At 40.9% G+C, this 13,980-nt stretch overlaps 1 protein-coding gene across 1 annotated transcript in view; it reads right to left on the bottom strand.

The window, feature by feature from the left end:
* Nucleotides 1-2,649: 2,649 nt before the first annotated feature.
* LOC132402713 (gremlin-2-like) overlaps nt 2,650-13,980 on the bottom strand; it is a 34,578-nt gene continuing 23,247 nt past the window's right edge. The window contains exon 2 of the mRNA XM_059985675.1: nt 2,650-8,695. Coding sequence (XP_059841658.1) covers nt 8,197-8,694 — 498 coding nt within the window. The 5' untranslated portion in view covers nt 8,695 and the 3' untranslated portion in view covers nt 2,650-8,196. The remainder of the gene's footprint in view (nt 8,696-13,980) is intronic.

Below are 13,980 nucleotides of genomic sequence, written 5' to 3' on the forward strand. Positions count from 1 at the left end.
TGCAGAAGATTGTGGTTGGACATTGGTGTCAATCATTACGAATGAGGTGTCAGGGTACTTGGGAGGACATGTAAAATAGGCCACAGTCAGCATGGTTTCCTCAAGGGAAAATCTTGACTGACAAATCTGTTGGAATTCTTTGAAGAAATAACAAGGGAGAATTGGTTGATGGTGTGTACTTGGATTTTCAGAAGGCCTTTGACAAGGTGCCTCACATGAGGCTGCTTAACAAGCTAAGAGCCCATAGTATTACATGGAGGAATGCATAGATAAAGAAATGGCTGAATGGCAGGAGGCAAAGAGTGGGAATAAAGAGAGCCTTTTCTGGTCAGCTGCTGGTGACTACTGATCTTCCACAGAGGGCTAGTTTGGGACAGGTTCTTTTTAGATTATATGTCAATGATTTGGATGATGGAATTGATGGTTTTCTGCAATGTTTTCAGACAATATGAAAATAGGTGGAGGGGGCAGGTAGTTTTGAGGAAGTAGAGAGGCTACAGAAGGGCTTTGTCAGATTATGAGAACGGGCAAAGAAATGGCAGATAGAATACAGTGTTGGGAAGTATATGCTCATGCACTTTGGTAGAAGAAATAAAAGTGTTGACTATTTTCTAAATTGAGAGAAAATACAAAAACTGAGGTGCAGTGCGAAGGGACTTGGGAGTCCTTATACAGGATTCTGTAAAGGTTAGTTTGCAGATTGAGTCTACAGTAAGCAAGATAACTGCGATTTCAGCTTTCACTTCCGGAGGACTAGGATATAAAAGCAAGGAATTAATGTTGAAAATTTATAAAGCATTTGTTTCACCTCACTTAGAGTATTGTGAGCAGTTTTAGGGTCCTTATCTTAGAAAGGATGGGCTGAAACTGGAAAGGATTCAAAGGAGGTTCATGAAGATGATTCGAGAATTGAATGGCTTGACATATAAAGAGCATTTGGTGGCTCCAGGCCTGTATTCACTAGAATTCAGGAGTGACCTCATTGAAACCCATCAAATGGTGAAAGCCCTTGATAGAGTGGATGTGGAGAGGAGGTTTCCTATGGTGGGATTGTCTAGGACCAGAGGACATGGCCTCAGAATAGAAGGGCATCCTTTTTGAACTGAGTTGAGGAGGAATTTCTTTAGCCAAAGAATGGTGAATCTGTGGGATTATTTGTCACAGGCAGCTGTGGAGGCCAGGTCTTTATGTATAGTTAAGGCAGAGGTTGATAGATTCTTTTTCGGTCAGGGCCTGAAGGGATACAGGGAGAAGGCAGGAGATTGGGGCTGAGAGGAAAATTGGATCAGCCATGATGAAATGGCAAAGCAGACATGATGAGCCAAATGGCTTAAATTTGCTCCTAAATCTTATGATCTTATCTCAGAGTTCCAGCCAATTATTTTGATTTTTCCCAAACCACACCCCCCCCCACCTTTCTAATTTTCGTTTGTTAATTAGACTGCACTGAAAGCATTTGCATTATTGGGACACTGTTTGTCTCCATCTAATTAAAAGTATTCTCTCAGACTTTTCCATCCTCTCCCTCTTTGCAAATTAAAAGCATCTTTGCTTTCTGAAACATTAGGATCGGTTTCTCGGTCTATTGATGCTGCCTGACCTGCTGAGTATTTCTAGCACTTTTTGTCTTGCATTACCTTCGAGGTTCTTTTGGTCTCTATCAGTCTTCCTTTCCACTGAAATTAATAGACAACTGTTCCTGCATTGGAGAATATTTTTCAGTGTAAATGCTGGATAAGTTCTCTAAGTTATTTTCAGCTACTGACCTCCATGTTGGAGAGCAGCCAGGGAAAGGGAAAACCAATTACAATGGTCTGTAAATTTGTAAGTTCAGTGTTTTAGTCCTGGAATCATGAAGTTATTAGCACTAACATGGAAAAATAATAAACTTCTATGTGAAGAACAACCATGTTCCTGCAAGAGCCTATTTCTTCTCATACATATCACATAGATACTGCTGTGGGTTTGTTCTTGTCAACAGCGTACACGCACCATCAGTCTACAGGACACAGGAACTTGGGCTATATATATTTTTTGTGTGACTGTATGTTTACTGCTATCTTATTTGTGCTATATGATCTTGTGCAGTGTATGACTGTTGATGCCGAATTTTGCACCTTGGCCCTGCAAGAACACTGTTTTGTTTGGCTGTATTTGTGGGTATCCATGTAAGGCTGAATGACAATGCAACTTGAACTGAAACTTGAGATACGTTAGCAAGCAGGACAAGATCACCCACTGGAGTACACTTCACTAGAAAGCTCAGTGATAACTTCAAGCAGCACTACCTCTTGTAAGTGTCCAGGTATTGCCCTGGACATTGTATGTGGTCCCTGGGTAATTAGCTGAGATTCAACAGTAATGCTCTTAATTATCCTAAATTCATGAAAATTAATGAACACAATACACATAGAGGATCAAATCCATATAAATTTATATTGAGGGTTTTTGAGGTGGAGACTTTTCACTCTGGAGCAGTTATGCTGATTTCCAATTATATCAGCTGATTGTAATGTTATCAAGACAACAGAAATCAAGGAAGCAAACAGACTGAAAGGTCTGATAAAAATTCATGAAGTTGTATTTTATTTCTTGAGTTCTATACCATGATGAGTTAGAGAGAACTAATTCACAAACATCAAAGTTCATGTCATAAAAAGTTAATTGGCTGAAACATTAACCTGATTCTCACTCCACAGATACTGACTGTCCTGTTTATCTCCAACATTTATTGGCTTTAATCACAAACTTGAGACAACAGACAATTTCATTGTAATTCAAGAACTTATTTATTATTTTCTTCTATATAATTTACAGAGTAACTTTAAAATAATCATATTTCTCAGTGTGATAGCACTTCTTCATTTTAATAGTATCCATAAATCTTTGTAAGCTCTTCTAGCCAGTACAAGGCAACTTTCTTTATATATCATGAACCTCAATACGAAGTTATATTGTTCAGATTTAAAAAAATTATTAAACTTAACTTCTGGAACAAATCAAATCCAAGCTGATGCCTGTCATTCCCTGTGTGATTTTTGTAAGATGAGAATGTATTTCTAAATGTGATTGTAGGCAATGGTAGATGTCTTACACTTTGATGATTAGGTTGTCTACGGGATTTGAAGGATGCAGATATTATCAATGAGTGAACAGAAAGGAAACAAACCAGACTGTAGAAAGGACAAAAGTAAATTCTTTCTATCTATAAATGACTGGAATGTTACTCAATTGAAGACTTTGAATCTGAGACATTGAATGCTCAGAGTTCAGCCTTGATTAACACTGTGAATTTTCATATGAATTTTCTCTACATTGATTTTAACATCTAGTGACAGTTCAAGACTCCAACATTGAGATCTGATTGAGAAACAATCCAAGAATGAATCCATGAAAATGAATAAAGTTGGTAAGTGATGAGAATTGGAATGCTATGTTCAATTTCTATGAGATGCTAATGAGGCCTAAACTGGAGTAGTGTGTACATTTCTGGTCACCTAACTGCAAGAAAGGTTTCCATAAGATTAAAAAGAGTACAAAGGAAATTTACAAGGATGTTACCAGGACTTGAGGATTTGAGTTATAGGGAAGGGTTGAATATGTTGGACTTCATTACATGCAGCACAGGAGAACAAAAAGATTTTTGATAGAGGTATACAAAATTATGAGTGGTATAAATTGGATTTATGAAGCAGGCTTTTTTTCACTGAGATTGGGTGAAACTAGAACTAGAGGTTATACGCCAAGGATGAAGGTAAAATATTTCAGGGGAATTTGAGAGGGGGCTTCACTCAGAAGCAGGTTAAAATTCAACATTTGAGACAACTTTGGATAGGTACTTGGATGGGAGGGTTATGGAGGGCTATTACCTAGGAGTTGAATGAGACTAAAAAGACCCTGATGGGAGTTATATACAGGATTCCAATCAGTATCCAGTATGTGGGCTACAAATTACATTGGGAAATAGAAAATGCATGTAAGAAAATTGCTGCAATAATCATGTGGAATTTCAATATGCAGGTAGATTGGGAAAACCTGGGTGGTGCTGGATCCCAAGAAAGGGAATTTGTAGAACACCTACAAGAAGGCTTTTTAGAGCAGCTTGTGATTGAGCGAACTAGGTGAACGGCAATTCTGGATTGGGTGCTATGTAATGAACCAGATTTGATTAGGGAGCTTAAGATAAAGGAACCCTTGAGAGGCAGTGATCATAACATGATAGAATTCCTCCTGCAGTTTGAGAAGGAGAAGCTAATATCAGATGTATCAGCTCTACAGCGGAAGAAAGGGAATTAGAGGCATGAGAGAGGAGCTACCCAAAGTTGAGTGGAAGCTGGTTTCGAAGAACAATTCAGAAGGCACAGGATAGATACATTGCAACAAAGAAGTATTCTAAAGGCAGAATGACACAATCGTGGATGACAAGGAAAGTCAAAGCCAACATAAAAGTGAAAGTGAGGGATTAAAATAGAGCAAAAATTAGTGGGAAGTTAGAATATTGGGAAGTTTTAAAAATCCGACAGCAGACAACCAAAAAAAGCCGTAAGGAGGGAAAAGATGAAATAGGGAAGGTAAGCTAGTCAATAACATAGAAAGGATACAAGATTATTTTTCAGATATATAAAGATTAAAAGAAAGATGAGAGTTGATATTGGACCACTGGAACATGATGCTGTAGAAATGGGGGACAAAGAAATGACAAACAGAACAAATATCAATCTTCACAGCAGAAGACGCTAGTAGAATGCCAGAAATGTGAGAGTGTCATGGGCAGAAGTGAGTGTCATTACTAAGGAAAAGGCTTTTGGGCAGCCAAAAGCTCTGAAGGTAGGCAAGTCTGCTGGACCAGATGGACTATCCCCTGGGATCTGAAGGGGGTAGTTGAAGAGATTGTACAGGCATTAATAATGATCTTTCAAGAATTGTCAGATTCTGCAATGGTTCCAGAGGTCTGGAAAACTGCAAGTATCAACCCACTCCTTAAGAAGGGAGGGAGGCTGAAGAAACAAAATTATAGGCCAGTAAGCCTGACTTCAGTGGTTGTGAAGATGTTGGAATCTTGCCTGACTAATCTGTTAGAATTCTTTAAGGAAATAACAGGCAGGATAGACAAAGGAGAGTCCGTGGATGTTGTTTATTTGGATTTTCAGAAGGCCTTTGAGAAGGTGGTGCAAATGAGGCTGCTTAACAAAATATAAGCCTTTGGTTTTACAGGAAAGATGCTAGCATGGAAAGAAGATTTGCTGACTTGCAGGGGGCAAAGAGTGCGAATTACGGGCACCTTTTCTGGTTGGCTACCAGTGATTAGTGGTGTTCTGCATGGGTTGTTGCTGGAACTACTTTTGACACTGTATGTCAATGATTCTGTTGAATGAATTGATGGCTTTGTGGCCAAGTTTGCAGACAATATGAAGATAAGTGAAGGGGCAGGTAGTGTTAAGGAAGCAGGGTGTCTGCTAGACAGATTGAGAGAATAGGCAAAGTGGCAGATGGAATACAGTGCAGAAAAGTGCATGGTCATGCACGTTGGTTGAAGAATAAAATCATGGACTATTTTCTAAATGGGGAGAAATTTCAAAAACCAGAGCTGCACTGCGACTTGGGAGCCATTGTGTAGGCTTCCTTAAATTGGTGGTGAGGAAGACAAGTGCAATGTTGACATTCATTTTGGTTGAATTAGAATTCAAAAGCAGAGATATAATGCTGAGCTTTTATAAGGGATTGATCAGACTGCCCTTGCAGTATTGTGAGCAGTTTTGGGCCCCTTATCTCAGAAAAGATGTGCTGACATTGAAGTGGTCCAGAGGAGGTTCACAAAAATCATCCCAGGAATGAAGCCATTAGCAAATGAGGAGTGTTCATTGACTCTGGGGATGTAGATGAATGTTTAGATGAAGTGGGGAGGATCTCAATGAATCATATCAAATATTGAAAAGCCTAGATAGATTGGATGTGGAGAGGGTGTTTCCTGTGATGGGGGAGTCCAGAACCAGTGGGCACAGACTCAGAAATCAGGAACTTCCATTTAGAACAGAGATGAGGATGAGGAAAAATTTCCTTAGCCAGATGGTGGTGAATCTGTGGAATTCATTGCCATAGATGGCTGGGTGTGCCAAGTCATATACTTAAGGCGGAGGATGATAACTTCTTGATTAATCAGGGAGTCAAAGGTTAAAGGGCAAAGGCAGAAGAATGGGGTGGAGAGGGATAATAAATCAGCCATGATGGAATAGCGGGACAAACTCAATGGACTAAATAGCTTAATTCTGCTCCTATGTCTTATGGATTGGGCAGAATAACAATTTGACATGGGCTAAGTGGGCAAAGAGTGTGTTTCTGTGCTGTAATGCTCTATGACTCAATAACTCATGTAGATTATTAAACCTTAAGGTCTAAGGAAAATTAGCTTCTGTTGGACAAGTGAAGAGTTTTAAAAACCAGAATGTGGGAATCTGTCAAAATCAAATTGACTCCTATGAAATCATAATCAACTGTACAATTGGATGAAAAACATTTGTCCATGTTGTAGGTCTACTGAAGGAAACAAGAACTGAATAACTATGGCAAATGGTCCAGAAAGGCAGACCACAGTCAAAATATTGTAAAATTGCGAGGGAGAAGATGCTGGTCCAAGACACCACTGCTACAGACCCAGGGCCATTATCAGTGTCATTGTCAACAGATTGGGATCATCGGTACCAGACCGCAAACCCAGACAATAGTCAATTTAAGTCCAGCATTTTGCTCATTATTTTGAGATTCAATTATTAAGTAGAATTCCACCATTACACCAAGGGTTACAATCACCCTGCAATGGCCTCTGAACAACGTTTGATGAAATCTGCAGAACAAAAATGTACTTGCCTGTAAACAAACTGATCTGTTCAACTAAAAAGCTTTTACTGTTACGACTCCATGTTTTGCTCATTATGCCTTTTAGATCCCAAGTGCTTAAAATCTTTTCATGTGTAAAATAGCAATGCAATAAATGGTTTTCCCCTTTGTTCTACATAATCTGCAGGAATACTTTGTGTATCTACACTGTAATGAGTGGGCTTAATTGAGCAAAAATATTTGTGGCACAAACTTTTTTTCTTAATTAATACCATGTCCCTTCTGACAGTTAAGTTTCAACTTGCATTTCTATGCGATACTAAATGCAACAAAAACATATAGTGGAATAACTACCTTCTATTACAATGCTGTATTATTGAGACCGCACAACACGGCTCACTGTCACTTCTGAAACACCAGAACAAAATACTGTCCACATGCAGTTAAAAAAGATAAAATAAAGAATATACAACAAATAACTGTACTAATTTACACTTTCATCATATATTAACAATAATCGTTTATAAAAGAAGAGAGGAAATATAATCCATTGTCAATTTAGTGCCTTTTCTATATTCAGCTCCATTGAGATAATGTTTGAAAAGTGCCATTAATTCATACTTGTATGTACAAAATTATGGTCATGAATACTGAAATACAAAAGGCCAAAGAAGGAAAATAATAATTAAAAATGTTTTGAATAGTTAAATATATACTATTATCTTCAATGCAGTTTGATCAGCATAATCCCATGTAAAACATTGTTGAAGATCTGGATTTCTGGCTGTTCAGAGGTGCAGAGAACTGGCTCAGTCCCAGGCTCTGTCTCTGTGCACCAGGAGCACAGTTCATGTCTGTCCACAGTCTAAGCAGTTCAAATTCTCTTATCTGCATTGAACCATCAAAAAGTCTCCTATCTGGTTTGGCACCACATCCGTATCAAATCATGGGCGACAGCAGTGAGCAAAATGAAAGTGAAAATGTCCAGACTGTAAGAAAATATCTTTAAAGATAGTCAGGATAGGGACGGTTGTATTTCAACTATTTGGAGCCGGCAAATGGGTTTAGGGCAGCTTGTAATATTAGAATGGAATTTATTTTGAAACAAAATTTTGTCAGAAGGATTTTGTTCCTTTTCTGTAACAATTAAGATTTTTTACAGGTATTCAGTGTTTGGATGACCAGGGTATTCAGCCCAACTCTCCCACCTAAATACTGGCCATGCTCAAACTAAAATGTTGCTCATGCATTAGGGCAGGCTTTGTACAGTGTTTGTTTTCTACAGGTATTTTATCTGATGGCTGTGCTGGAAGTTGGGTGTATTTCCTACTAACTAGGGAGGCTGTAGTTGTTTATCTTATCTCACTGCTTGCTCCAGTCATTCACATTTACTGACATACATTTGCACTGCTTGACTCGCTGGATTTTCTTGTGTCTAAAGGGAGGTTGCAGGTCAGGGCAGTCCAGCTTGACAGTCAGGGTAGTAAATTTCTGTGGTTTACAGAAGGCACAGGACTGGAAAGATTCTTGATCCCTTTTAACATGCCTGGGGATATAGAAGGAGTTGCATTGTCCATAGCAGAACCTGTTGATGACAGTTTGGCTCAGACAACCATCCTCGTTAATAGTTTGCCTGAGGGGCTGGGTTTTACACCAGTCACTCTTCAGGTACTTGCGCTCTGTCACCACTAGTGCCTCTTGGCTAGACGCTAGGACATCGGGTCTCCTGCGCTTCTCTGAGCTGTTGGTATTTCCCTTGTAAAGGGGAGGAATTGCTCCGGGAGGCCGATTTTTTTTCAATTCCACCGCCATCATTAATGTCCCAACCAGGAAAAGGAGGATGATGAACTTCTGATACATCCTACGGAAAAAAAAAACAGAAAGTGAAGCAATGTTCTATACAGTTAAATACCGATTTCATTATCATTCCTTGACTTCTGACACAATAGGTGCATTACTGTCCTTATTTCAAAAGAAAACATAATTATTCCAATCAGACATACCTAGTGCCAGAATCACTTTTTAATGTGATTGAGTGCAACTTATGTATGCCCTAGGTTTCACAATCAGAGAGGTGGGACCACCCCAGACACCAGTTCCAATTCTTCTACTTTATCTTGGTGTTCCACATCTAATGTAGCGGGTCACCTTGATTATGGAGCTAAAACATTGGCCGACTTGAACCTGAGCACCAGCAATTCTGACTTTTCTCCATCTCTGACCTAACCTGGCCAACACTGAACATATACTGTACAGTACAATGCATCCAAGTATACTATTCAGACTTGGTAACATTAGGCTGAATTGAGCTGGATAAAGTATGCACAAATGTATCATTGAAGTATCCAGTTTGATCAGAGCTCACTGGTCTTGGATCATGTTCAAAAGATGAAAAAGAGAACTGAATAGATTGGGTAAGGGGCTTAACAATTTGAAACCTAGATTTAAATTTGATTACACTTTCAGGAGCACATTAAATATCTCCACAGATGCCCTTGTTCCTAACGTTAGAGGAGGTCTATACCTCTCAAACTCATCCCCTTCACCAAATCCAACATCTGAGCATGCTAATGCTTATTCTCTAGTTAGCCATCTACCTTTTGGTGGCAAAACATCCCCTCAGCCATCCCTAATAGGAAAAAATGTGAAACATATAACCTTGAGAGCTGAGGAGTCAAGTTCAGGGACTGCTCTATCTACCAGTTTGTTGTCCTCATATAGCAACACCAGTCACCATTAACATGAGTCTTCTCACAACCAGGAGATGGCACTTTTGAGTCCCCAGCTTAATTTTCACCTTTACTGCAGCATTAAATAGATTTGTATCTATTCACCTCTAGCCCCTCCACTAGATGGAGCACTGCACAGAGATGAGCGTTACGGCCTTGGGAAGGAAGGTTGACCTTGTTCCTATGATTATATTTGGTGTCCAAACTTGACTGATGTTGTAAAGGTAAAATAGATGCTGGCCTTCTGCTGACATCTGTGGTATCAGATACCATTCAAGAGAGAAAAGTCAGACCGAAGAATGATCATTCTTTTGCAAAGTATGTGAATTGTATGTAGATGTCAAGGTTTGAAGGTGGTATCCCTATCGTAAATTGAATTTCATCATTAACTACAAATGGGCTTATTTTTTCCAATGAGCTGAAAGAAAATAAATGAGAAATAAGGGAATGTATCTATTAGGTAATGTTAAATTAATGAAAATTACTTTGTTTTGATATCAAAGCTTTATTGCAAGATATTTATTGCAGACACAAACAAAGCTTACAAATAAATAAGATGTAAAAAGGACATCATGTTCTTATTTTAAAAGGGGGCAGGGATTATGGAGGAAACTCAAATGCTGAAAATCTGAAATAAAAGTTTAGGTGCTGGTGAAGCACAGTGAAGACTTGCTGTTAGCAAACAAAATCATAAATTACTGCATCATATGGTCTTTTTAATGGGCTCGATTGGGTTTCATAGTTTTGTTGCTGAGTGTAAGGAGTCGAATCTCAAAGTTGTATATTGTATACATACTTTGATAATAAACTTTGAATAGTAGGTCCAACAGCATCAGAGGAATGGGAAACTCAGTTACCTAGGCTAAGGTTGACTATCTTTCATCAGAATTCTGCAAAAGGCCTTTTGCCTGCACGAGAAATATGATTTTCACTCCACAGATATTTCTTGATATGCTAAGAATCTCTTTTTTTTTGTTTGTTTTGTTTTGTTCTTGCAAGTTAGATTCACATGAATATGAAAGAAATAAGTGCAATAGTTTGAGAAAAGTTCAGCTTAATAGCTTATGAGGAAAAGAGCAGGCTTAAAAAGTCATTCATCTAATGCTGTGGCTGGAATGGTCTTATCTTCTTAAACTCTATGCCCTTTATCCTAGTAAAACATTTCCTGGAATGCTATTTGCATGTCCATTAATGAGTGCTGGTCGGAGTCATTGATTTTACTAAACTGTTTACTAATGGTTTCTTAATAACAACACTGAAAAGCAGCAGGACCACATTACAGTGACAGCGCCACACTATGGACTCACACAGAGATCTAGCTCGGGGCATGCTTTGTCCCAATCTTCCATCAAAGGATAATAAAGAGTCAACTATCTTTAACTTTATTTTTATTAGAAAAAATTCCTTCACACCAGTTACACCACAGTTTAACTGGGTCAAAATTTCAATTGCTCCTAAGTGACAAACTGAAGCTGCAGTTATGGTTTATCCATGTTAAAACTCATCTGCTGAAATCCTCAACCTCGTCTTTGTTACCTATAAACTCTACTATTCGACAATATTCCTGAGTGGTCCAACTGTATTCTAATGTCCTAACTCATGCCATTGTTCTATCTCCCCTCAACCCAAGGACCAACATTGGATTAGAGTTTTGCAATGTCTTGATTCTAAGTTTTACCTTCTTGTACTTCCAATTTATGCATTAGCCTCCAGCCTTTTAACCTTTTGAAACATCAATGCCCCTCTTACTTTGACCTCTGCTGATCTATTTATCCCCAAATTTCATTTTTCTACCATTACCTTCAGGTGCTCTGAACCCAAGCTCTGAAACATACCTTTCTTTCCTGTAAATTTCTACAGATGTACCATGGAGAGCATCCTAACTGGATGTATCACCATCTGGTATAGAGAAGGCATTGGAGAGGATCGGGGAAAAAACTGCAGAAATTTGTAAACTCAGCCAGCTCCATCATGGGTACAAGTGGAAGATACCTTAAAAAGGTGACATCTCAAAAAGGCAGCATCTATCATTAAGGACCCGCATCATCCAGGACATGCGCTTTTCTCCTTGCTACCATTGAGGAGGAAGTAAAGGACCCTGAGGCAGGCATTCAACATTTCAGGAACAGCTTCTTCACCTCCACCATCAGATTGCTGAATAGCCCATAAATCCACGAAACCATGTACTATTTTTCTCCCCCTCTCTTTTTGCACTTCTTATTTAATTTTATATTTACATATACTTCTTATTGTAATTTACAGATATTTATGATGTATTATAATGTACTTCTGCCAGAGAACACCAGATTTAATGACATATGCCAATGACATTAAAGTTGATTCTGATTGTCTCTTTTGAAGAACTCTCAAAACCCCATCCCACTGAACAAGTCTTGCCTCATCTCCGCAAACATCTTGCTCTCATTTTCATTTATCTTTTCCTTGACAACATGATACATCTGAGCATGTTTTTGATCTGTTAAAGGTGCTATTTAATTTGATGCCAATAGTACCTGATTCAGCAACAAGACTGTTCAGTGAATAATGAAGAGTATGAAGAACAATGAATAATGTGTAGCGGTGTGCTACACGCAGCGCTGAAATAACGACACGCAGTCGGTGAGTTGCAGTTGCAAAAGAGGTTTATTTAAACTTCGCAGCCTCACTTTAAAGCCTTCCTGATCCTGCCCTCCCCGGGCGTGAATGCTGTAGGGGGTGCGTATTCACAGTCCCGTCCCGCGCGCAGGCTTGTCCCCTTGCTGGTGAAGCAGGCTTGGCGCCCTTTTTGGGACTGGCCTCAATGCTGGCGCGCGCCGCTTTGTGACCCAGTTCAAGTGCGCTGGGAAGTGGGTTGCCACATAACCCCCCCCCCCAGAACCGGCGGTACACCCCCCAATGTCCTCAGTCTAGGTTGGACTCTGTTTGGGAGGTCTGTCCAGGACTGCTGCAGGTTCTTCCTTTTGCCCCCTTGGGGCTGGTACGAACTCTCCTGGATGACCAGGGGTCCGCCCTACACCAACTGGGCTGACGAGGTGAGCAGATCCTCTTTGGGCGCAAAACGGATTCCGAGCAGGACCTAGGGAAGTTCGTCCACCCAGTTAGGCCCTTTGAAGTGGGCCACGAGGGCCGACTTCAGGTGACGGTGGAAACGCTCCACTAGTCCGTTTGACTATGGGTGGTAGGCAGTGGTGTGGTGCAGCTGTGTCCCCAAAAGCCTGGCCATAGCTGACCACAGACTGGAGGTGAACTGGGTGTCTCTGTCGGAGATAATGTGGGCCGGTACCCCAAAGCGAGATACCCAGGTTGCAATCAGTGCCCAGGCGCAGGATTCGGAGGTGGTGTCAGTGAGCGGGATCGCCTCTGGCCATCTTGTGAACCGGTCTATGATAGTCAGGAGATGCTGCGCTGCTGGGACGACGGGGTGGGGTTGGCTGGTGGGGACATCACAGAATAGGGTCCTCTCACCTGGGCCTACGGGGAGGTCCTGGAGCTGCAAACTGGAGACTGCAGTCCTGTAACTAAGGATCTCCTCATCTGCCTGCTACGCCTCCGCCAGCACTTCATAGTCTACCCCCGGGACAGGGCTTGGATTTTAGGAATGGAGAGAGCGTCCGCCACAACATTGTCCTTTCCCGAGACATGCCGGACATCTGTCGTGTATTCGGAGATGTAGGACAGACGTCACTGCTGGCAGGACGACCAGGGGTCCGATGCTTTCGTGAATGCAAAGGTAAGCGGTTTGTGGTCCATGAACGCAGTGAAGGGCCTACCTTCTAAGAAGTACCTGAAATGCAGGATTGTCAGGTATAGTGCTAACATTTCCCGGTTGAAAGCACTGTATTTGAGCTTGGGTGGTCGTAGGTGTTTGCTGAAAAATGCCAGGGGTTGCCAGCGACTCTCGATGAGTTGTTCCAGCACTCCACCGACTACTGTGTTAGATGCGTCCACTGTGAGGGCAGTAGGGATGTCCATTCTGGGGTGCACTAGCATCGCGGCCTTTGCCAAGGCTTCTTTCGTTTTAATCAAAGCGGCGGTGGACTCCTCGTCCCAGGTAACATCCTTGCCCTTACCCGACATCAGAGCGAACAGGGGGCGCATGATTTGGACTGCTGAAGGGAGGAAGTGGTGGTAGAAATTCACTATACCCACGAATTCCTGAAGGCCTTTGATTGTGGTGGTTTGGGGGAAATGGCAGACCACATCTACCTTGATGGGAAGAGGGTTTGCCCCGTCTTTAGTAATCCTGTGGCCCAGGAAGTCGATGATGTCGAGCCCGAACTGGCATTGGGCTGGGTTGATTATTAGGCCGTATACACTCAGTCGGGCGTAGAGCTGACGGAGGTGGGACAGATGATCCTGACGACTACTGCTGGCTATAAGGATGCCGTCCAAATAGATAAAAACGAAGTCCAGGTCG

The sequence above is a fragment of the Hypanus sabinus genome, chromosome 12 (genome assembly GCF_030144855.1).
Source record: "Hypanus sabinus isolate sHypSab1 chromosome 12, sHypSab1.hap1, whole genome shotgun sequence".
Lineage (NCBI taxonomy): Eukaryota > Metazoa > Chordata > Chondrichthyes > Myliobatiformes > Dasyatidae > Hypanus > Hypanus sabinus.